General features: G+C 40.8%; 1 protein-coding gene across 6 annotated transcripts in view; it reads right to left on the bottom strand.

Annotated features, from left to right (window-relative positions):
* Positions 1-25,061, bottom strand: part of LOC111267467 (immunomodulatory peroxidase) — a 92,211-nt gene that overhangs the window by 5,994 nt on the left and 61,156 nt on the right. For 4 of the 6 annotated variants that reach the window (XM_022845733.1, XM_022845734.2, XM_022845736.2 and 1 more), the window contains exons 3-7: positions 7,506-7,717; positions 5,466-5,604; positions 4,314-4,537; positions 1,921-2,118; positions 1,576-1,731 (exon numbers count right to left, since the gene is read on the bottom strand). In XM_022845733.1, coding sequence (XP_022701468.1) covers positions 1,576-1,731; positions 1,921-2,118; positions 4,314-4,537; positions 5,466-5,604; positions 7,506-7,717 — 929 coding nt within the window. Of the gene's footprint in view, positions 1-1,575; positions 1,732-1,920; positions 2,119-4,313; positions 4,538-5,465; positions 5,605-7,505; positions 7,718-8,229; positions 8,329-24,374; positions 24,521-25,061 lie in introns of those variants that run through there. The other 2 variants (XM_022845738.2, XM_022845739.2) reach the window with 2 other exon arrangements.

Genomic DNA, 25,061 nt, shown 5'->3' with positions numbered 1-25,061 from the left:
CTTTTTCAAAGACCAGATCATTATTTTTATTTTTTTCTTTACAAATATGTCGTATGTGACCAGAATTGTGATTATTTTTTATAGACAAACGTCTGGAACCCAGAATCTTAATGGCGGTCGCAATTAACTTCGCCTAATAATACCTGATCTCGACAAAACCTCAGAAACAGGCCCAAGCGAGCAAAGTAGACCATTTAAACGCAGATTGAAGTAATAAAACGGTGGATATTTCCAATGAGTTGGATAAAGATTAATTAATAGTATGTCCTAGTGTCGTATCTGTTTTAGTAGGGGAAGAGCATTGATATGACGAGTTTTTTAATATATTTATAAGACGGGGCCACAACGCGATATGCGGCGCGTCGATTAGCGCAATATCTTTACGCCTAGGCGATCCTAATGGAACACAGTTCCGTTGAACTTGTCTCTAGGAGGTCGACAGCTGGACACGTGAATTTTGTAGCGCCTTCTCTAAATGGACAAACTGGAAGCTACAAAAACTCCTAAGTTCGAATAGATATACAAGCAGAAGAAACATTTCAAGTAAGGATGAAGATTGAAGCTTTTCAATCAGATATTCTTCTCATGCACTATTGTCGGACAACTTATGTTTCTTAATAATCGACTGTTTGCATAGACAAATGGTCGCCATTGTTCTTTGACGTTGCTGCGGTCGCGGTGAAGTCCTCAATTCCAGCATGAGTATTTACTTGAGCATTGGATTACACTAAGAGGGTCCAAGCCTTGCTCAAAAAGTGCGAGATGACGGAGTGGGGGTTATACCGACGATGACGTACATCGTCAGAAAAAGGGAAAGGACGTCAGCAGCGAACATAGTTGTACAAGCAATTCGTTGCTAGGCTGTAGAGCCGTGATGCGAATGCTATGATTTGCACGCATTCTAATGCGCCACCATTAGAATGCGTGCAACCACACCATGCGTACAATGCGTACCACCTTTTACTGTAAGTAGGTTTTCGTTGAGCGATTGCCCGGCCATGATAGGACCTATGACGAAAAACCAGCCTAAAGAATCAGTTCTTCACTTTAACACTGGCCTCTGTGTTGCTTTAGTGCAATAGAACAAAACGTAGGATCTCCTGCTGCTGCTGCTGCTGTCGATGGTAGACCACTGTTCACATAATCGACTATTATCATATAATGTACACCTTCTCAGACCTCCAGCTTTTTATCCATTGAAGCCTGAACGGTAAAAACGAACAGATATATCTTTTCTTATACATACAATGCAAATAGACATTTTTTTTTCGATACGTATATTCGTATAGACACATGCTACAAATGTAAACAGGGACAAACGTATGCCGCAGAGGCAGATTATTCCTGTCTAATTATATTCAGAAGCGTTATTTCAATGTGTTCGAAATATTAGGCTTCTGAAATTCGCGTTACCGGAATTACTAGTATACAATTACTTAAAGTTAATAACTTAACATTAAGGGACATGATTTATAGTGCAAGTACCGCTATTCTCTCTTAGAACCCAAACATATAACGGTTGTGAGGCCATTACTCACAGAATTAATGCGATATATGGACTTCATATGGACTTACCTAGAGCGCACTGGGGGCAGCGAGCAGACCGTGGGAAGTTCATGCAGTGCTCTCCGTATTTGCTGAAGAACTTGTCATTCTCAGGAATATCGAACGAGAAGCATTTTGGATCATGGCGTTTGTTCGGAGAACAGCAATCAACGACGTCGTTTGGGTCTAATAAGGATAGTTAATTGACAACTTTCAAATTTTATAGGTAATTGGTTACTGGTTATATTTTCGATTTGTATATAGCCTGATGGCACGTCATGAAAACCTTCAAACATAAAGATTAAAATTTGATTTATTCACTAACAGCTCGAGTATGTAAATCACTATGACTGAAGCTTTAATACGAAAACTCACTTCCGAGATCCACAATTTCTTCAGGATGGCTCATGATCGGGGAGAGCGCAAAGTCATGGTCTAAGAACTGTCCCCACTGCATAAGCATGTGCGATACGTGTCTTGAGGGGCGATCCAGATCTACGTGGATTGTTGTAGATACCAGACGAGGATTTGGCAACTGAAGACCCGTCTCCGAAATTCGGGGCATCGACACTCCTAGAAGAAATAAATTGTCAACAGACAAACTATATGTTCGAGAGAAGTATTTTCGAGTGGTATTTATCCACTATGCAAGCCGCTTGAAGGCAAAAAGGGTCAAATGGGTATGGTACCCTATAACTCAGTTTACATAATTGATAACAAAGGTGTACGCGCTAAATTTACTGACGGGAACTTATATCTAGGATTTTCGAAAAAATGTTTTGCTTGTATCGGTAGTGAATGGCTAAATTAACCCAAAGGAAGATAAGGCCATATGTTTATATAACGCTATTGTTGTTAAAAATTTTGTCATTACATTCGCGAAGATTCTTCTATTCCATACCTAAATAGGTTCATTAATAGTAATTATTTTCTAAAAACGTCAATGAAAGGCACGCCTCATATGGCCTTACGTAAGTTTATGTTGCACAATACGAATAGCCTAAGTACTGGCACATGCACAAATCGTATTTTGTTTAAGAAGTGAAAACAAAAAAACAAATCAATAACTATTGTAGTTTTGCATGACTCTGATGTAAATAATAATCCATGCTCAGTTATCATCCGTGATCGGATTCATAGTACTGTCGACAATGTTGTTTTATCCGGGTAATTCTTTGTGCTGTTAAAATCAATCTTGATAATAATCGCATCCGGTAGGTCGTTACTAAAAGTGATTATATGGTGTCCTCACGTATACACGTATTGTTTATAAACATAACCACACTGTGAGGTCACGTGATCCTCCCAGAGCTTTGATTAGCATGGATGGCATTTGGTTCCGAAACGTAATGGTTCATTTAGCCCCCAGGTTTGTTTTTCAGAATATAGCTTTCGCAGAGGCTAAGCTGGCTGTCATTTTTTGAAAGCGTACCATTTTTATTGTTTAGGAAAAGCTAGATGAAATACTTGACTGTTTCATAGGATTCGAAATTTTAAAATTTGGCTGGAAAGCGAAAATTGCCCTACCTATCTGACCTACGTACATCTCAAAAACTCTAAAGGCTTAATAATAATAAAAAAAAAAAAAACTGTGAATCAACATTATTTGAAAAACGCTATTGTCCAATAAAGAAAACATACGCTCTTACCTATGTTAAAATATCTGATTTCATCAAAATTCTAGAGAAGTCTAAAACGTTTGCGAATGAATAATGCATCGTTCTGATTTTAAAACATAGTTTTAACCCTGAGTTTAACGAAATCATTGATAAAACAACTGTTAATTTCTACATTCTACAATACATGGCTGCTTCTGTAGAAACAATTCAATTTCAGCGTAGTAATCAGATTCTATAGTAAGAAAAGAACACTCAGCGACTAACAACTAGAACGAGAGGCCTTTGTAAACAGGATCGCACCCCTTCCCAATATCGTATGCATAGCATGTTTGTAGATCAGTGATGTGACGATGGTAAAGTTGATTTAACGACGCTGATGCAGTGGGCAACCGGGAGCACAAGTTGTGTCCTGATGCCCGTGGCTTGGCGTGGCGTGGCGGCCATGATTGTGTTCAAGATTAGCTTGTCGCTTCGTAGTCTCTATAATAAAGAGCCCCCGTTCCATGTCGCCCTAATCTCAACCCTCTAGGTAGAATACAGAAACAGGTGTAATACGCTGCAGGGCCTTGTGATGGCATAACCTTGAATAAAGAAAACCGACACGTGGATAGTATGTGCTTCTTCGGACGTTAAGGAAATAGCATTTTTCTTTATAACTTTATCCGTATGAAGGGAGTTGCGGTCGCTCTATAAGAGTACAACTTGCACCCAACCTCTGGTCCATTCACTGTTGATAACGGCAGGCTGTAGATTCATGCACTTTGATAAACATTTGATAATTTGGTGTTGTGATGCATTCTTGCTCAACTATAGCTTTCAAGCCTTCCGATGTCGTCGGTTTTCTGGCGTAACAATGATCTATACGATGTTCCCACAAGAAAAAAGTCATTTGGCGTCAGTTGTGGGAAACAGGCAAGGTATTCTACGAGACCCCTTCGTCCAAGCCATCGATTTAGAAGACTCTCACCAAGATGTAGTCCTACACCACGATGATAGCGTGCAAGTCCTCTATGTTATTACAACTAAAAATTCACTATTGTCATCAAAGTTCCCTTAAATGAGAGGTAAAACAAATTCTTGCAGACAATTGACGCCACCGTACACATTGTTCTGAGATACCCTGAATGTCCGTATACATCTACAACGAACCGTCAGCATAGCGGGGCGGCAACAGTCGTCGAAGGCAAGTGAATGATTTTCCCCATTCAGCGTGCTCAAGGTTGTTGCACGATCCATCGGCCGTTCGGTAGGGTTTGTCGGAGCAAATTAGGTTAGAATGATGATGACACTGTTGCGCGGCGTGTTCAAGCTTTGATCCGGCGAGGTTTGCTCGTGCCAATCCGTGAAATTCGTCTTCCCAAAACATCTTCATTCTGAGACAAATATTCAATATTAGATTTATGAAATTCTGTTAATATACGTTTTTTACTGATAATATCGGGAAGGAAAAATGTTACCAATGATTTTTGCCTCTTTTCCAACCCTATCAGTGAATAAATACTCCTGATAAACTCTAGATAACAAAACCTATATATTTTACTAAATTCCTAGGTTACGTACTAAATATTCTGAAAGGACTTGCTAACTAAAAAAAAAACTACCGAACACGTAAAGAGGTTGATTTTGAATTTTACTTCTATTTGCTCTCGGCTATGCTGTGCTTTTCACAGATTTGATTAAAACGGAAACAACTTTCCCGTAAAGATTTACATCGGACGTACGGCCCAACGAGCACCTACGTTGTCTCACTAATATAACGCACTTTCTCGAGCGTATCGTAACGATATTGTACGGTACTTCCATTGTAAAATTTAACCTGCAGGCATATTTTTACAACGGAACTACCTTACAATACAGTCCGCTATTGCCCTTTTGGAAACCGTTTGGAGGAAACATACTTGTATACGTTACGAGTGCAAATGATGATGGATTTATCTTATCTTCAAATAGGTACATGGTGTATCCACGGTATTGTACTTAATAACAACATTTAGCTGGAAACACAATTTTCAGATTTAGTGCAGAGCGTAGCATAGTACACAGAGCTAAAGTGTTGGCTTGCTAGATTACTTTCGTCACTGAAAATGTTTGTTTGTATACGTGGCGAGCGCACTGTTTGTATTGGCATAGCTACGATCTATAATGCCATCATCAAATTCTAAGTATAGGCTTAGGACACTCTTTATTAGGACATGCATTTATACACACTAAAGTGGCAATTTGTGCCTTGGAATCTTCGAAGCTGTTCTCCTCGGCACAAACAATTATAGACCGAACCGATAAATAAGCATTACTACTCACTTTTTCGAAAGGATTTTTGTCGTTTCCTCGAAAATAGAAGACATATCGTCCATGTGTATTGCCTGTGATTTTGCAGCTCGAAACTGCATGTGACGTTGAGCCGCTGGGCACATCGGATATCCGTGGGCTTTATTCGATACTGAAATGCGTATAAGCGCCCCACAGCTGTAAGTCTCATAGTGGTTGTTTTGGACTTTATAATGACGGTTCTGACTAAAATAATCTTTACGTTACGTGAGCGCACACGTCCATACAATACAATATTCCGCTATATCCGGAAACCATGGCATATACTAACATTGCAGATGTCTTAACCATACATATATAAAAATCCATTCGAGTACATAACGAAAAAGATCTTTATTATCACAGGAGCACTAACAGAAAGGTCACATTTATAAATAGACCGAATAATTTCCTGCGAGTTAGTCTATACACCTGGATTTAGTGGTCTGAACAGTGCTAAATAACCTTCTAGGTTTCGTGACAAAGAAGAACAGCAAATATTTCACTATAGATGTTTGTGTTTTTTATGACGGAGCTCTTAAAAAAACCGCATCTTAAACGTTTCGTTAGTCTAATAGACTGACGATTTGTAGAAAAAAAAAAACTTAGTAACGCATTGCGTCCAATTTGTTTGGTTAACCAAAATATTACAATTTATGTGAAAATTACAAACCCCTAAGAATAAGGGATTATGCGAATATTTGATAAATTCGATTAGGATCAATTTGGTTATGTTATCTTATCTTATCTTCTTTACTTAGAATTTAGTTTTCTCTTATATACGATAAAATCAATTTGCCTTCCGGCCTTTGCAAAGAAAAATTACTCCAGTTGTCTGATGGGTAAACCCTTACGAAGAACGATGACCACGAGCTTCTGCTAACGGTGTACCTAGCATGGTGCAGCAAGTAGCAGTACACCGAAATTTAATCACTAAGAACAAAACAACCATTGATAAATATATACATTATCAATTAAAGCTAGTATCAACGAGGGAAGCATATAATGGAGATAAGTGCGTCTGACGAAACCAAGTTGAAATGCTGTAGCTATATGATTGATGTATGAATAAATAATACGCGATCCACTTAGCAGATTGGATACTTTTTTTAATTTGCGCTGATCTTCAGGCGAACCAGATAAGGCATTGCCAGCAATACCATCACACGCTGAGTAGTTTATTCAAACGATTACTCTTACCTAAATGTTTTAAACAAGCACAGCGTCCTTAGTTTTTTTCTTCAAGAAACCACCTGGATTCCCACATGGTAGTATTTACTAAAAATACCATTTGCATTTCGCATCATTTAAAAATTAAAAAATTCATTCGGTCCTTCACTAATTCTACCAAGAAGTATCTCTATTTTTTCTGTATATAAATTAAAAAAAAAAAACATTTTTAGAATATGACCGGTTATGTTAAGATACATATTTTAGAAACGAAAAAGGCGTCAGCCTTCATAAGTACGCCTGGACCTTCACTTACGTACATGCGAATGCCGCGTTCGTAGGTGTGTCGTTCCCTGCTCGCATAAACCTAACTATACCTACAAGAAAGCAGAGGACTACTTTTGCTAGGTTAAATTGCAATTTATTTTCTCACTACTGCCAATTTATACTGACCCTCATAAATGTTGTCAACGAATCAACGAGTAATATTTAGTTTCAAGACTGGACTTAGGCGGGCGGTACACATGATTCGCTTCGTGTTGCTAAAAGGGCTCGTCAGCGGAAATTTAAACAAATAAGTGATTCAAGCTTCTCGATCTGCTACTGCCGTTTAGCATTACTTCAGATGGCTAATTCGTAGCCCGGAGCGAAGGGTCTATCTATTTTTTGGTCCGTCATTTTTAGGTTTCAAGCCCAGACCGCTTCTTGTATCTTTAAATGTAGCAGGCGAACACGTTAAATTTATGTTATCGTTGCGTCAAGCAGCAAGGTTGCTTAACGGAGGCAGCACCGACTTAAACTTCACCAAAAATTTAGCCACATATTCTCAGAGAATTAGATAATCTTTTACAATACGTTACTAACGTGAGGCTCGTTCGAAGAGTTTGTTCTGTACGATAACCGTTTGGGCCTCATCGACAGCTTCATCGATCACGTGGGAATGCACGTCCGGAATGGTGGGTGATGTCGGGTCGACCGGGAAAGAAATCTTTGGGCGCCAAAACAGCCCAGCGTGGTCCGAGTGTGTCCATGATGGCGTCGTCCAATAGGCGCACATCGTCAAGATAAACAACGCCCTGAAACAGTTAGAATCAGATTGTGTTTGTGACGGTTAGAAGATGCTAGAGCTTCGCATGTTTGTAGGTTGTTGGCAAAGCAAGTACCCTCTCTTACGCGCAGCAACGCATGATATATTTGTTGATATAATAATATGATAAATGATGCATATGATGGTTTGATAAAATTCTCTAGTTTTTCGACGGCGATATGGTATGGAGCACAGTATTAAACGCTTTCACATAAAATCAAAAATATCGGTATATGGAGAATAGCAAGATATTATGCACTGATAATACAAAAACAAGTTGGCAGTGATGTAGCTTTCAGTGAACGCGGGCCTACGTACGATCGCTTTAAATATCATTATCGTTCATAACAAAATGTCAGCACAGTTGACTAGTTAATCTATGGACCAACGATGATGACTCGGGTGATCCACTTTGCTGACGAACGTTTTCCCGACCAATGCATGTATGTTGATGGGTATTTTTTTACGTGTATGAAACTGGCGAAGTACTCTACTCCTTACGATTATCATACGATGCAGAACGGTGACAAGCTATGATGAACTAGATAAAATATTATTCAGTGTGTGCTGGCTGGCTGGCTGGCTGGCTCCTCAGGCAGGTGTTCCGTAAATCCTCTGTGGCTAGGGCCAGACAATCCATAACGATCGTAATAACCGGAAAACGTACACAATCCATAAGTTGGTCGTAAAAACAACCCATCTATCACAGTGTGAACAATAATAAGCCACCCTAATAAAGATAATACAAATAATCTTCATAACCGCGATCACCTCGACGATGATCCCAGTGGCTAGTAGTTTGGTCCAGATGAATAAAGACACAAATCGAGTGAGACAGAATGAGAAGACTGTTGGTTCTGCTATCTGATCTTATAAGAACATTAGCGTTACCACTCTGTGTGTACGCGTTTGTCCATCAATCGCTGTTACACCAACAACATAAGCAACGCCGGTTTTTCTCTGACCTGTTACCCTCTGGATTTAATCGGATCCGTCAAATTATTATTATTATTATTATTGTTCTCGTCGGGAATACTAAAGTGTCGACTGAAGCCATAGCAACTTTGAAACATCAACTACTGCTCACATAAAATCTTTGCAGTACCAATCTGCAGCGAAAGGTTAGCGTCTACCTCACAAACTACGATTGCCCGTGTATGGAAAAAACCTCCCGAGTTCTTCGCAAAAGACTAGCTCAAACTAGATAGACGGCGACGCGTTTGTTCAATGATACCATACGAAATTCCGCCTCAATTAAAATGCTTCTCTGTATGGACAGGGTTGAAAGCCCAATGCAGATCGCATTTTATTTACTCGATATATAACTTATTTATCCGATCTCATCGCACAGACAAGCCAGGCACACGACGCCGGAGCGGAAATAATGTGTAAAATCTCAGATCCGCGTCAAAGTTCTGATGGAACTTACAGAGCCCACACGTATGATCCATTGATCGGTATAATGTTATACAAATGAAGGCGTACAACAAATAGGTCAGATTGCAGAACAAAGAAGGACTTAGTAGGAAAAAGGCCACATAGACATATGATCGATCACCTTTAAAGCAAAATTTATTTATAAAATTATTCGTCGGCTTTTTTGTTTCACGATTATCTGCCTTTCATCTCACTGAATTTCTAAGAAGGCTTTTTCTTTATTTTTGAATCTGTAAAAGTTGGTAATAGAGCTGATTTCACAGAGCAAAACATACCATAGTTTAAGTGTATGAAACGCCTTTTGAACTGGAACCCCTTTAGAGCTATGAATTTCCAAACTTAGAACTCATGGAATACTATCGGGCCAAGCAGTTTAATGGGAACGGTAGCCGATCTTAAGCATTTCAATAGTAGAACTGCACGCTTTTCTACTACTCTTTGTTATATTGTTTTTTCTGTACTTTGTTGTCAAAGCGGTTCTTCGTTGGGGGAATAGTTCACTTGGGTTCTCGCACTAACGAATGCATATGTTATATTGCTTCTACGTCTTCACGTTCTTCTCCGTAACCTTCCACCTGCAACAACAAAATCATTAGCGCTTTACAGCTGCGACGCAGGCTGCTGCTATAACTACTACACGCCTGTTAACAAAGCACCGTCCACCTATCTGGCTACATTGTTACTTATACTTCGTCTCGTAGTAACGAGCAACCAGGTACATCTCCTGCTTATCGTCCTGTTGTATTTCTGGGTGCCTTAACACGGCCGACCTCAACAAGGTCACCAAAGGACTACTGTTCCACACAGTCACAAATGGCGAAAAGGTGCAGTTGTTATGTCGGCCGCAATCATTTTGTTTGCTACTAGCCGTGTCGTTATCCTCGGAGTTTCTGCTTCTGTGACTCCTAGCTAGTGACTACTCCTACAGGCCGTTGATTGATGCCGCCTGCCACTGCATGTGAGACTAAGCCAGGCTTGCCTTCCCAGTACGAAGAAAACGGCGTGCCACTTATTCCGCCATTGTTGTCCTGTTTTCCTTGTACGTCCTTTACTGATGAATAGGTACATACGAGATACATTTAGGTAGGTAACAGTGCACACCCACCATTTGCGTATTGTGCAATATAGATGTTAACAGAGTGGCCGAGTCGTTGCAGCTGTGGGATAATCGACAGGACCCTTTTGTTCGGTGGCGGTGGGAAAGTGTTCGTCAGCTGCTATAGTGACCATAAGCATTCATGAGAGTGCTCTGCAGCCGATCGCGCAAGCACATAGGATTGTTCCTGTTAGAACTGTCCCAGACTAGATTCGCATCAATGCGGCTGGTCGACGGAAACAAACACGCATGAACCAATGCCCTACAAAGAAGCATAATCTGAGTGGAAATTGCCGACGCATCATTACCACAATGATATCACCATATGGTTTTTGCCAATTGCCTCTGTGATCAATAAAGCGATATAGCATTTAGTCGTACTCATCGAAAGGGGTAATATACTCAATGCAAGCACATACATTACATAAATATGTTGGCATTTAGATGTGCAAAACCGGCCTTTTTTTTGTCATTCCTATACTTTTTTAGGCAGACAGGATGGCTCAAACGTATCTGGTAGAGTTGTAGGACTTCTCCCATCCGTTCTCCGTCTAACCTCCGTTGAATTTTCTTTACACAGTCATTTCTCTCAACGTATTTTATTTAGGTATAAGACCATTAGTTGTAATAAGTAAAATAGAAGATGATAAGAGGAGCAAAATTGATGAATTACTTTTTTTGTGGCTGCACGGTTTGTGTAATGTGGATCCAGCATTTGAACGCTCCTTATACAGCCGAACCTAAATACTGAGATTACAACTATCTCAAGGATAAACCCTGTAAAAAATTTTATGTGGTTGTAACGATATTTTTTTCCGTTTGTCGATCAGAACGTTCTTGACTAACGCGTCTATTCACTAGAGCCTTGCATTCGGTTAACTTGGTCCACTCAAAAGTCTGGGTTCCAAAGACCCTTATTCATACTTTTAGCTATCTACTCATCGGCGTTGTTATGTTCACATTTAGCCCAATCAGGCTTCATAAGCAGAAACTTTGTGAATTTCTAAACTATTAACTGTAGTAGAAGGGCATCGTCGCACGCCGAATTAGGCCTGCGATAACTCGTTGGTGCCTGCAGATGTATGATGTCCCTGAAAGTCGTATAGCCTACTACTACACACAGTAGCACTCTGTTTCACATTGTCGTATTTATTGCATGAGTACAAATATTGTCACAGTTTTATTATACAAACGTACAAATTAATTATTTTAAAATGTTTAGATGTATGCCTATAAATGCCCGGCCAAAGAGATTACTTAGCGAAAGTACGGCAACGCGTGACTCTTTATGGTACGTCAGCCTTACTCCACCACATTTCGGATAGACTTACGTAGCGTTCGGAAGTCAACACTCAGTATATTACGTGGGATTCGGTAAAACCCATGTACCGTAAAACGGGTAGCTATGTATTGGTCTGTTCGATTTGCTTCTCTCCCGGTTTCATTGGCCCTTGTTTCTGTGTTAGAAAAGTCGGAATCGATCTCTGCTATCATTCTTTTCCATGGACTGATAAACAAGTAGGAGTAAGAAGTAAGAAATTTACGTCTGCATCTCAGATCAACTATACATAGCCGTGTGTTCTCTAAAGGGCACACGCGTCATACGTTTATACAATATAATTACATTTTTTTACACATAATAAATATGCCATTTAATTAACAATAAGTTATTTTCCATTCCCTACAGTTATCAAAAGATCTGATGAGCTCTCTCGTTAATGAATACGCCTTTCTGAATGAAGTGACAATACGTTGAAACGCAGATACTGACCGGAACTTTGGTTTTATCCCTAACGGCGACACCTTCTGCAATCGTTCCTGTGACTGATTTTTGGAATTACTGGTGCATTTTTGAGAAATGTTAGATGCAAAAAAATAACGCCGGTCAACAGGTCCCTCTGCTTTTTTGCTCTTGAAAAGGTTCTGTCTGATTTTAATAACATGAAGCTTGTGTGTGGGGTGCAGTGTAAGCAGTCTTACGTTTAATAGAATAAACTTACATCCATTGATGAAAACCAAGGCAGTTTCGATTCGAGTTCGTCTACAGGGAAAACATATTTTCTGATACTCACACGTATTTCAAAAACGGACCTACGAATCTATCCAATATAAATTTGTAATTTTATTTTTGAAAGAACAGGCTTCATTCTAATGCCAAGAACGGTGATAAACGAGTAATCAGAGGAAGAAGGAACAAATGATTTCTATAAATGCTTCATAATTCAACAAGGAACCAAATATATAAGGGTTGCTATAGCAGAGAACTAGCGTAATTGGAAGTGACAAGTGAAAGTCAATTATCTTCACGCCAGTAGCTATAAAATCAATCTATCACTAATTTACTATCCATTTATTAATTTCATTTATTATATTGATAATAATTATCTTGACTCTTGACTGCCGTTCGAAGCTAGCATTTGTGTTGCGCCAACATTGAGCACCAACGTATGCTCTTGCCAATAAGGCACCAAAGTTATCGATCAATTAAATGATGGTAATAGAAACAATGGTGCGTATGTCAGCGTTACGGTGGACCCAGACCCGAGGGGGGAAAAGAAGTGGGCGGGAGTACCTCCAACCTTACCTAACAAAAATACAGACTTGATGTCCCCACCTGATGGCGCAATCACGGTAGCGTATTTATCCGCAAGAATTAGGGACACAAAATGAATCAGGTTCAAAATCAGGCATAGACTCACCTTACCTAGGAAAGGGCCAGCTATTTGAAGCATGTGTTAACATATGTTAAGCACGCTTCAGACGGTAAGCCTCCTAAAAATATAAAATTCTAAATATTTATTTTAAATAGAAAATTTCTTATTTTAGACGTATAGCACATTGAAACAGGTTGCGAGATCTAATTTGTTAATCGGCTAACGATATTCATTAAGCATAGGCTAATCAAAACAAAAAAATATTTTTTATATGCTGTTGTGTGCAAGGAAATAGGTTCACGAATCTCACGGTTGCATGCCACCACACAGCCAAAACCAATATTAAAGTTAGTATCTCTCGAAATAGCTTATCAACAATTCTTTCATGATAATTACAATCTGAGTAACTTATCACGCAGTTGTCTCCAGTTCCAACAAAAGAAAAACTACTATACGATTGAGTGTTACGCGAGTAATTAGAAAATTAGTTTCAAATAGGGCCTTCTAGAAATTATTTCTATTTTATGTAATAGAATATACACTTTTTTTTAATATTGACACAGAAGGAAACGGTTTCTTACCTGAACGCTAAAGACCGCACTTTCTCATTTAAAGCAAAACCTCATTACAAAATTCCGATTAATTAAATACTAGATCGGCTTTGTAAAACTGCCAAAAACATTGCTGGTTTAAGCCTTATCATAGATATTTTATACATTTATGATAAGGCTTATATTCTATATATACCATGTGTCATTAAAAAAGGAAAAAAAGTTCATATTATTGAAACGGATAGATAGACAGACAGACATTACCGTTCGTACTCTATTTGATTAATAGCTATATTTTAAGGCAATAATTACTTAACGGTGATATTAATCGGGGAGAAAAGAAACGTTTTAACGATCATTTAACGTCGATCACTTCTATTCTACCTTGAGATTTCATCCGCTAACATTGGCCATATGGCCGAAAGCTGTTATCCTACTTTTTTTGCATTCTGGACTATGACTACAAACGACCCTTTTGCTAAAATTCTTGTTAGACAGCCTCGTTCTAGCCCCTTTTGTTTCGTACAATATGTCCCACCAGAGGCAAGTTTCCTCAAGTTTTCTATATCTTTAGCTGCTCGCTCAGCAAGGCCTCCCCTTCTTTCCTCCTGTGGTTATGCTGTTTTCTTTTACTAGTTTTCGTTTCCGTAGTCGTTCAAAAATAGCATTTCTAGTTAACAGAAGCCTGCGGGGCATTCGCGATGTCGCGGAGAGCTCCTGCAGCCTTTGCTTCTAAAGCTACTGCAGCGACAGTTGTCGGCGCTACAACTAAAACAGCTGCTACTAGAACTAGATTTATTTCTTTTTTCGCTAGCGTTCCTCGCTTTTTTCTTTTTTTCCATTGCCACTCCCATTGCTCGGACGCACCGGCTCGAGCCAGAAAAGGCTCGATTGATGGATAAAGCAGACCGCGCGATCCTATGGCGGCAGCAAGGCGAGCAAAATGAAGCGAAAGAAAGCCGACGGAAGGGCAGCGCTTCATCCGCAGTGGCAGCGATAGCTCTGTTATTTGTCATTGCGGCCGCCGTTATCGTTACGGCTGATCCGGCGAAAGCAGCGTAAGATTTCCATAAAATGATTTAGTTACACGGACTTACAAATGCAGATACATTGCTGTGTACGTTTTGGTCCCTGACTATCTTAGGCCGTCCGCTGCTTAGTCAGCTACCTCCTTTCCATCGTTTGCCCCCTGCCCAAATAACGGTGGCTGTTGCTAGATACAAAGGTATAAAATTACAGACAGATAAACCTATACCACCATTACTGCCATCATCCGTATGGGAGCATCTGTGGACGACGCAAAGGCCCTAACTTGTCGACGGTCATCGTCATTTCCATAGAAGCTAGCAACCATTTTGTTTTTATTACAATTGCTTACTATTATTACCGATTCTTTTCCAACTCGACGGTGGTAGAAAAAGAGAAGAAGCCCGCATAGGATACGGTAACACGACCTACTAAACAGGGCACATATATCGGCGCGCAATTACATACTCAAAAAAAAAAATAGATGTACCAACAGGCAGATAAAGGACTTAGTCACAGCATTAGCCACAGCAGCGGCAATGGGCCAAATATAGATCATTGCTCTATCGGTTGTAGTAACAACTGTTGCCATATATCTGTGTGTTGCGATATACATATGTATACATATAGAGCGAAGATAATACAGGTAACGTAGTAGATGAATCCGCCCGTCATGACTGATGAAGCGCACCGTTGATGGTATTCTATTTTTCGAAGACGAGACAATCGCCGCAACTAGTACTGCAACACCTGAACAATAATTCCTGTCACCTCCCCATATTCCCGCCGTCTTCTACATTGTCGCTTATTGTTGCTGATCTTAAAATAGTCGAAGAACAATTCATTGTGCTAAGCAGCACTCTGAGTTGAATTATTATATATGCAAGAAGGCCCCTATAAAAAATCCCCGAATGTCAGCTACTAACTATGGCTAGTGAGTTGGCCGTTGCTAACGAGAAATGCCCATCTAACACCATCTAGCCATATGAGCACATACAATGTACCTATAGCCGTATGAACAAAAAGCTTACATAGCTTGACTATATATCGTACACCAGTCAAGTATTCATTGTGTATTTCTTTCTCATAATCTAAGCGTTTTTGGGAAAGCCGTATCTTCTCATAGGATCTTGTTTCTATATGTTCACCCTCTGCGCCTCGTTAGTTAAGCCGCTGGTAATTCAAGTAAAACATTTAACAGTCAGTACCTGGCAGTCGATCCTTCAATGTAACTCGACATGAAATTATCGCATTTGGGCCGTGGCATCGAAAACTGACACGGCAGCGAGAAGACCATCGTCGTAGAGGGGAGAAGAACGATGGCGAGGAGTCTATGGGATAGACGACGATCAAGTCGTTGACACTAGTGGTATAAGGGAAGATTGGCTTAGCTAGTTACGATACCTTTGCTCGCTCTTTCGATTTGTCGCCGTTACTTTTCTAATCGCCGTTAGTAGCTATCTGACATGCTGGACATAAGATTTGTGTGAATTAGAACGCAACGCGTAACGCTAGCGATGCTATGTTACAAATGAAAACTGCGTACGCTGGTGTATTTGTTTGTACTAATTTCGTTAAATATTGTTTTTACTTTGATGCTTCCTTGAGTGACATCATCCCAAACGATCACGCTGGTTTACGAATTGGCCGAATGCAACCAGTCTGTCAAAAAAAAGAATAATGTAGCATCGAGACGTCTAATAATAATGATGATGAATGTTGTACGATGAGAACCGTTATAATATAATAAAACTACTGTTTATGTGTGCCGCGGTTTTTGGGGCAGCATGAAGCCAAATCATCTATGAAATGAAGTCTGTATATTCGTAAAGCTACAAAAGCGGTTCAGTCGACGGTCTGCCTACGCCGTCGAACAGAGAAGAGCGGGAAGTTGATAGACACACTTAATGGTGTTGCGTACCCATTTATACATACAATGAATGGAAGTTTGTTAAAGTCAAGCCCAAAAAATGCTTGCACATGGTGAAGATAGTCAGAAAATCAGTTTGTAAATAAAAAAAAAACGCGAAGAGCGACGAAGTCTTGCGTTCCGTGGTCTGCCTATAAGAATCAGATACTCAATGGACGAGAAGGTTTCACTCGAAATTTTCCATACTTCTGTTCTACCAATCTCAAAGAAAGAAAAAAACTTATATACAGTATGGTTTCTCTAAATTCCGAACGTTTCCTAAGGTTTGTTTCCAACACTCCTCCTGAATTTACGGAAATAAATATTTCAACTGCACCCTCAATTGCAACCTGAGTTCGGGAACCAAACAGCTGACAAGTTATTTTCAAACAATATATGTTAGTAACTTTTTAGTTGTAGTCGTGTGTCATACAATATTAATAAGCCTAAACTCGTAAACGTGTTAAACACACTCCGCCCAGAAGCACCCACCAGAACCCAATTTTAAATCGATAACAAATCGAAGATCCCAACAGTACAAAAACTAATTATTGGAGCCTAACCAGAAGACCTAATCTATAGAATAGATAATCGCGGCCTTCAAATCTAGACTTTATTGATTTTTCTATTGATCTAGATTTTTCGTTTTGCCTTATCTGAGTTCGTGGATCTGTTCGAAAAATAACTGGCTTTCGTTTAGCATTGAGAATAGCGGGCGAGCGAGTTCCGGCTGCGGCAAACAAATACGTGATAAAATTTCTCCCAATTTAAACAGGACATTCTATATAATAGACGGCAAGAGGGTAGGATCAAAGAAAATAAGACGGGTCGGCCAGCATCTAGGCCGACACACAAGCTGAAGTGAGTTCATTAGCGAAAAACGTCCAGTCGCGACGACAGAACAAATGCTCTTTCTCTCTTTGCAGACCGCTGTTTTAGTTCGAACAATTCGCGCCAAGGCTGTCTTGAAAAGCGTGATGAGGCAAGAGAAATCGCTATAGAATAAACTGCCAAATGCAGCCAGGCCAAGTGTTGCAGCCGCTTCGAAGAATACCTGTATAATAATACAGGTATTCTTCGAAGGCTTGGCCGGTAATTGTTTCCAAAATTTGGGCGTTCTTCAAATAGCGTTCCGTAGTCGGGTAAACTATTTTTTTTTCTATAATATACCATAAACAAATTCAGCATCAAGTAAGTTCGAGGGTTACTTGAGAAACTTGTATGCACATACCGACGTACTCGAATGGTCAAAATGATTTCCAGTTGAAGGTTGCTTCATGTAGACGTCTTTGGCAGCCATTTAAGGTTCGACGAGACCTTTGTAGTCTTGTATGGAAGTTTATTTGTGATATAACTAGTAACTTTCACAGTTTACACCGTACATTAACCTATCGGGTTCACTTGCTTTACGGTCGTGGTGAAGAATATAACTGTACTAGAAAATATATATATATATAAGCAAGTCCCCTTTCTAGCCTTTGTCGATTCTTGGATCGGGCTTTCATGACGGACATCCATTAGTAAAAAGTTTATGAGGATTGGCTAAGCCTTAGGAATCTAGGTTTTTTTAGATGAGTAGCACGACAGGTCGTAGGACCGGTATAGCGAGGGGAAAAGCAGGAAACTCTTTTTCAATTTCACGCTTGAAGCATTAAAACTTGTATGCATAAATAAACAAGTTTTATACTTATTAAATTTTAGTTATTCTGAAGTATTGACATATTATTCTATACTTCTGTAATAAAATTTCATGCGTACCTGAAACTGGTTTGGTGCAGAAATCTGGTTTTCCATCACCGTAGGACCTTTGCTTTGCTTCGCAAATCTTGCATCTTTGTCACCGCAGACCCCTCAGTATCTGATATGCTAGTGTACAACGATTGTTTTAAAGGCAAAAAAGGCGTTTGTCTCTATACAGGCGACAATAACTAGACTTTCCTTTTCAGTTGGTGGTATGAAATTGATTTCGTCTGCTTGAAAGTCCATCGATCAATATATAGAATAGCGAGTTGCTGAAACAAATAATCTGACTGACAGGGATGACCAACAATCACTACAGCTGTGCTTGTTTTTCAAGCATTCGTTTCGTGGTGAAGACCTCAAAGGGAGAGACTGCTTGTTAGCGAGCATCCAAACGCGATTGAGAAAGCCAAAATTTCATCCCGTAACTTTCAATCATCAATTAAAATTAACTTACACCTTCGTTAATCAGATCTGTCTCTTCAAAACTGTCCATAATAAAATAGTGAATCACTTCCTCAAAATCATAAATTTGGGGGGTAATGTATTGAATTCTTTGCACGAACCAAAATGGACGTATGATATTTTATAGTGGATGAGATGATATTCAATAGTTATGCTGCAACGTCCCCAAATCTGCGTATCGACGAATTTTTTAGAAATTTCAAAATTTCACGAACGAACTTGCACATTTAGGTTATCTCTGCCTGGACAGCTTAAAATGAATTGTAAAGTCCCTGCGGTCAGAAAATTCCATAGGTGAATCGACGGCCTGCGACGTTGAAAAGGATTGTTCGATCGAAAGAGCCGTAAAATTACAATGGCACAAACCCCTTTATAGTTGGTTATTCTGACAAAGCTTAAGTCTCACAAGTGCTAATAGAGCGCAAGCATTGAGATTTTATATGTGCTTTCATGCTTATAGCTATTACTTTTTATAATTCTAAATCTTTACTTTCACACTCACAAAACATCTCCAAACTAAATACCGATTGCTGCCCAATGAAGCAGGTGAACACAGTATGTTCACGAAACACACATACATATATATATATATGAAACTGACGTATAAATTATATAACTACAATAAAAATACAATACCCTCATGCTGGCCGGTCAATTCTCAGTCTCCAGAAGTTAAATTTTGTTACCGCTGTAGATCTGTAGCCTCAAGGAAATATGGATGCCCTAAGCCATCGTTTCGTGAAAAATCTGCAGCAGCCTGAAGGGGCCTTTTAGTTTGCGACGAGAGCCGCCCTCCTAAGTGGTTGGGAGCGATGACACGTCTAGTCACGAGCCAGCCGTGGGCACAAGAAAAAGTAGACGATGTGTGAAGCTGTATCTACGCGGTCTGGCTCTAATACAGTTTAGTTGTCGCAACCGAGAACGATCAACTGGGGCATTTTTCAAACAGAAGTTGCATGCATGGTCCTGCCCAGAAGTAAACTTATCAGAAGTTTCTGAAGTGGATGAAGACATGAAAGAGGACTTTCGAATGTACATCAAGGCCAAACAAGCTTTTATGATCGAGGTCGAGTTACTACGCGGCCCTTTAATTCTATGTTAAAAAAAAACAGCGTGGTAGATGCCCATTGCGAACTTCATTACGGCAGTCGTGCCCTGATTCCGGTTCTACACCGGGGGACCGTAACTTACGGAGGCCGGTAGTTAGGGGACTGCGTCTGCTCATTTAAGGCCCATGGGTTGACGTGCCGACGCGGTTTGCTGCCGATATCGGAAACAGGGCACTTCCAGATTGACTGACAGCACGCACAACCATCGAGCGCTGGCCGCGGCAACATGGCTATTTGATGTCCGCCATCCTGTCGAAATTGGACGTCGAATTAGAAGATGTAGTTCACGCCACGCTAGATACGGCTAGCAGACTGGCGTCCTGGCCAGGTTTCTGCAACACAGCAGTGCATGGTCTTTAGAGCTGACACATGGGCCGTTGACCTCGTCGACGCCAATAGCAGCCGCTTATCGCCGCCGGGCAAGCAAACCTTAAGGCTGCAGAAGAACCAACTGATGACGGCGAATACCTCCTACGTGGTCCTCGGTGCCATCTATAGGCGACCATTCCTAACAAAAGAATTTTGCTTTGGTTAGAGGTAAACCAGGAGGTGTATCGGTGTGCCGAGTCGTTTCCATCGCACCTTAATTATGAAACGCCAGTTGATACCTCCGAGGTCGTCAATATGAACGTCCGCGACTATCGTACTACCAAGGTGCACGGTTCAGGTCGATGGGACCTTGCACGCATCTCCGAATGAATAATACTAGTTGTTCCCTGTACCGGTACTCACGGCAACATCTAGCTGGTTTTAAAGTTCCCGATATGAGGAAGCAGATGGGCTGATGAAGCGGAATGTCCGCATGATCAGAGAGGGCCTCTCTGCGCGTCTACTGAGATCGCTAGTCTTCCCTCTGCGCGATGCTCCTGGCGGTCGTTTTTATAGTGAATGCTACGGGTTTTGTGGTCTCGCACAACGCTATTCCGATCACCCTACAGGTCAAAAGACGTGCTGCGATTTGCAGTCAGCCTTAGAGTCCGCTCGTTTGGTATACACGCTGCGGACAGGAAGTGCAAGCCCGGCTTCTCGCAGAGGTGGGCCCCCGAAGCAACAGCTCCCCGCGCCGGGCTCTCCGGCCTAAAGGGTCCATCCTCTTGCGTTTTACACGCAAGCCCCCCTCTTCTCCCCCCGTACGTCACAGGAACTGCTGCTCGGGTTCTTGTCGTAGGTAACAATATTCTGCGCCTTATCGGCCACCCTCTATAGCATTCTTTCGAATTCCCTTTCTTTTTTTGTTACACATAAAAAGATAATTATTGCTCAAGAAACCGAAGGAGAGAGAATTGATAATTTTTTTTTATTAAGTTTTGGTTAGATTCCAGTACTACTTACTGCTTAGATAGTAGATACAAGATTACTGCTTAGACGCTGTAACATCAACATTATCGCAATTATATCATATGACGACTACATAGAAAATCGATCTCACGCCTCCTCTTCCAATAAGTAAGATTGTCTAGTAGTTTCCGCCACTGTTCTTACGCCTTAACTCACTCATTGTTAACAAATATATATAGTTATTAATGATAATGATGTGATAATAGCGGAGCAGGCCTATTTGAATGGCTACGCTCTCATTTACGGCGCTATGTGACAGTAAACCACAAAGCAACGACTTGCAGAAACATCAGTCGGTAACTTTACAACAACTCTTATATGGACTCGCGAAAGTGGCGAGAACCGGGACACAAAAAAACAACCGGGAGCGTTTTTTTGGTAACGTTAATCACCGAACACCTAACGAGTAAGCGGAATAAAACTAGATAACGGAGAGCAATCACAGACAACACCAATGCTCAACAGTACGGCTTACTAGGGAAATAGTCGACGAATTAATTTTGTCAACTTAGAACACTACTGTCGCTGATTATGTTGCCTCTACTATGTAATCCTGACTCCTGCTGTAACAGACGCCTTGAAATACGAGCATTTTTTTCTTGCTTTTCCCTAGTCTGATCTAATTTTGAACGTGAATTCTAAATGGGTTATTTGGGGTTTCTAGTCAATGCAAAGGCTATCTATCGACAGAAATTCCAACTTTGAAATCCAGTCATCAAAATAATGAGTGAGCAAAGTAGCTTAACTGGCTATGAATGATGCCTTCGGTTTCGATGAACGAGCTTTTGCAAATAATAATCAGATTTGAATTCTTATTAGCGCATGTCAAATATCAGGATATTTCAAAGAAAGAAGGATTTCATTAGTTGATTAAGTTAAACACAAATCAAGACATTTGGAAAGTGAGCTTGCAGCTTTACAGCGCATGTCGCGGCCGTCAATTTGTCGTCTGTTTGATTCAGTATAGCCAGATCAGAATTGTCGACGTACTCTTGTAAACGATTGCGCCAATTACATGAAGGAAACAATGACTGAACTGAAACCAATGCTCTGCTATATGGTCTTATTAATTTAATATTCTAGGTTTACTAAGATCATATAGCATTGTTTCAGGTTCAATCATTAGTTCCTTGTTTTGTCGATGAACCTCGTTCGTCGCTGCAATCATTCCAATGATATTATCTAGGCATCGGCAGGTTCATCTTATAAACTTGTTCAAATTATCATTCTGCTCGTATCAGATTCGATGTCTACTAACGATATAATTCTGTTTATTCAGAGACAAGATAACTGTTTGCTGTTCTGGATTGAAAAAAGCTAAGTAAATTAAGTTCGTGTCCATTGGCAAATGATGTATAAGTACACAACGATTCTGAGTATGGTGACTAAATCTTTATGTGTAAAGTAAATGATATAATCGCAGTGATAAGGCTCTGTAGTTACTAGCAACATCTTCAGCGACAAGAAAAGGTATGATCACTCCACAGAATGATCGACATAATTGTATAATAACGGGTAAATCATGGCTAGATGATCATGTCGCCCCTTAATAGCCAACAGCAACCAGCTAACCTTATACGATTGAACAGAGCGTCGGTGCCTTCAGTCTGTCACTGCTAGACAAGAACGCGCTTGTCTGTCTAACGCGCGATGTTGTTCCACCTGGATACGCGATGTCAATATGATCTTTGTTAGTTTTAAGTACACTACGAATTACCCCCGCGGTGTCCAAAGACGCTTAATGAATTATGGCCACAAAAAAATTCAATCGTATAGACAATTCAGCTATTCAATATAAACAATACACAAGTATGAAACATACATGTCCGCGTCATGCAGTCACGGCAGCACGCCGTAGGGAGAAACGATGACTGGAGAAGACCGGATATTATTTATAGCGAATATACCACCGCCACTGTCCACTAGTGATCGTTATAGATCTGTGTCCTCAAACGTGAGATCACTGTGGAATTCATCAATGCCCGCTGAACGTCGAGATTGATGTTTGCTCTTTTTATTCTTTAGCTAACCGCACTTATCGTGTCGTCCCATTTACTTGACACTGATATAAAGTTGAAAAGAAATTTGCATCGGCCTCTTGAAGATAGCCGCTCTCTTCTTGTGAACTAAGAGTCATGCCGCATGGCAGACGTCTTGAGTTTTTGTGTAAAGTCGAGAAAAGAACATCTATATTTACTATCGTCTACATTTCTAGGGGCTCTACCGCTGGCGATTAGCGACCGCCTGAAGGAAAAGGGTATTATTCAGGACCGTCGAACGTCGGCCAAGAATGGAACGATCCGGGTCCGTCAACCACGCAGTTGAACGAGATGCCTTGATTCAGAGCTGCAGTTTTTCCTGATGTGCTGTAAAGTAGCTCTGACGCATTGGCACCGCGACCCGCGCAAGCATTAGGTATAACGCACGACCCGCTTCTCGAGGTTCTAGCTGTTGCACGGCAGTTTCCAGATCGTGTTGTGCTGCTGGTACGGAAGACGCGAGAGCTAGAGTGACAGGCGCGAGAAGGTTGCCGTCTTGAAAATCTGCCTTCGCTGGAAGAACCGAGCATGGGCTTTTCTCCGCAGCTTAGATACATACGATAAGTCGTTTAGGCTGATTGCGATTCCGGCAGCTCGTCCAACAGCACGGACTTAAATCCGTAGAGCAATTCGAACGACGTTTCATACGGCTTGGCACTCCTGACCCCTTCTAAGTTCGGCAGCGCCTTCTATAAACACCAGCCGGGTTTCAAGGTTAATTACAAAGATTTCATAGTCTCCCTTCGGGTTGGTAATCACTACGCTATATGGGGTCACGAAACGCGTTCGCTTAGAGGTAACGACTCAGAAGTCGCTAGCTGACCCTTTTAGATCACATCTGGATAGGAAAAACTACGCGTACACTGAGGCACAACATTTAGATTGATTATAATCAAAGCAATATAGCTTGTTTTAAGAACGGTTACCCGAGAACGACATTTGGCATTAAGCTGCCAACAACAAAAACTTCTACCTATACACCGCTGGCTACAATGGCCTGGTAGGCTTTACCACGCCGCCCCGATAAGTCACAGATATTCTGTGTGCAGAAAACTCAAATGTTACCGCCCTAGCAGCTTGTTGTTGTTGTTGTCCGATGACCCGCTTAACACCCTCGGCCCAAAGCCACGTATCGGCTTGCTCTAGAAATAGTCAGTACAAAACCGACCTCGGCTTTGGTAACTAACGCGTTCTGCACCAATCTCACACCCTTTAATTCAATAGCAATCTTAAACTCCGACAGAATATCCGACCTGATAAATCGGAGTAGTGGAAAACCTACCTGAGGACACCTGGTTCGCATCTACATACAGCTGACTTGAATATGGCCCCGTTTTCTACGTCGACGCGCTGTCATATCAAATCGAACTGAGGGGTCTGGCGGCTAAGCGCCTTCGGTGTAAAACGTCGCACGGCCTGGATTATGGTGCCACACAACCCGCTGTGAAAAAACTGGCAAAGAGGACCGACTTCACGATATTTTATATATATTTGACAGAAAGATCGCGTAATCGTAATCGACCAAGTAATCAGGAGACTTGCCCAATGCTGATGAAAGGTTCGCAGGTCCCTTCTTTCTCTTTCATCCGCTTAACGAATTTTTCCGGGGAATTGACTTCGTCTGGAACGTTCATTTATTTTTTGCTTAGAAACGTTTTGTTATCAATGTAGGACACAATCTCTGGATCAGACTATATCAAAGTGGGACAACAGAGATACTGTTTCACCCGCCGTGCAACCAGGTTTTTTAATCGACAGAAATGAAGGGCTTGCCGCAGGTCTTCAACGAAACGCCGGACTAGGTCGTGCATTAGGCATACAACGATGATTTGATTCGATCGCTGGCGACTAGCGACTCACCGACCAACTGGGTTAGGCATCACTGCATGCTGGCCCGAGATCGGAAGCACTTCGCTGTAAACGAGATATCTTCTGGACACCTTCACATATACATATATATATATATATA

This window comes from Varroa jacobsoni, unplaced genomic scaffold, assembly GCF_002532875.2.
Source record: "Varroa jacobsoni isolate VJ856 unplaced genomic scaffold, vjacob_1.0 scaffold_1192, whole genome shotgun sequence".
NCBI lineage: Eukaryota > Metazoa > Arthropoda > Arachnida > Mesostigmata > Varroidae > Varroa > Varroa jacobsoni.
Note: the sequence above shows the minus strand (reverse complement) of the source record. Positions and strands in the feature narration are given on the sequence as shown.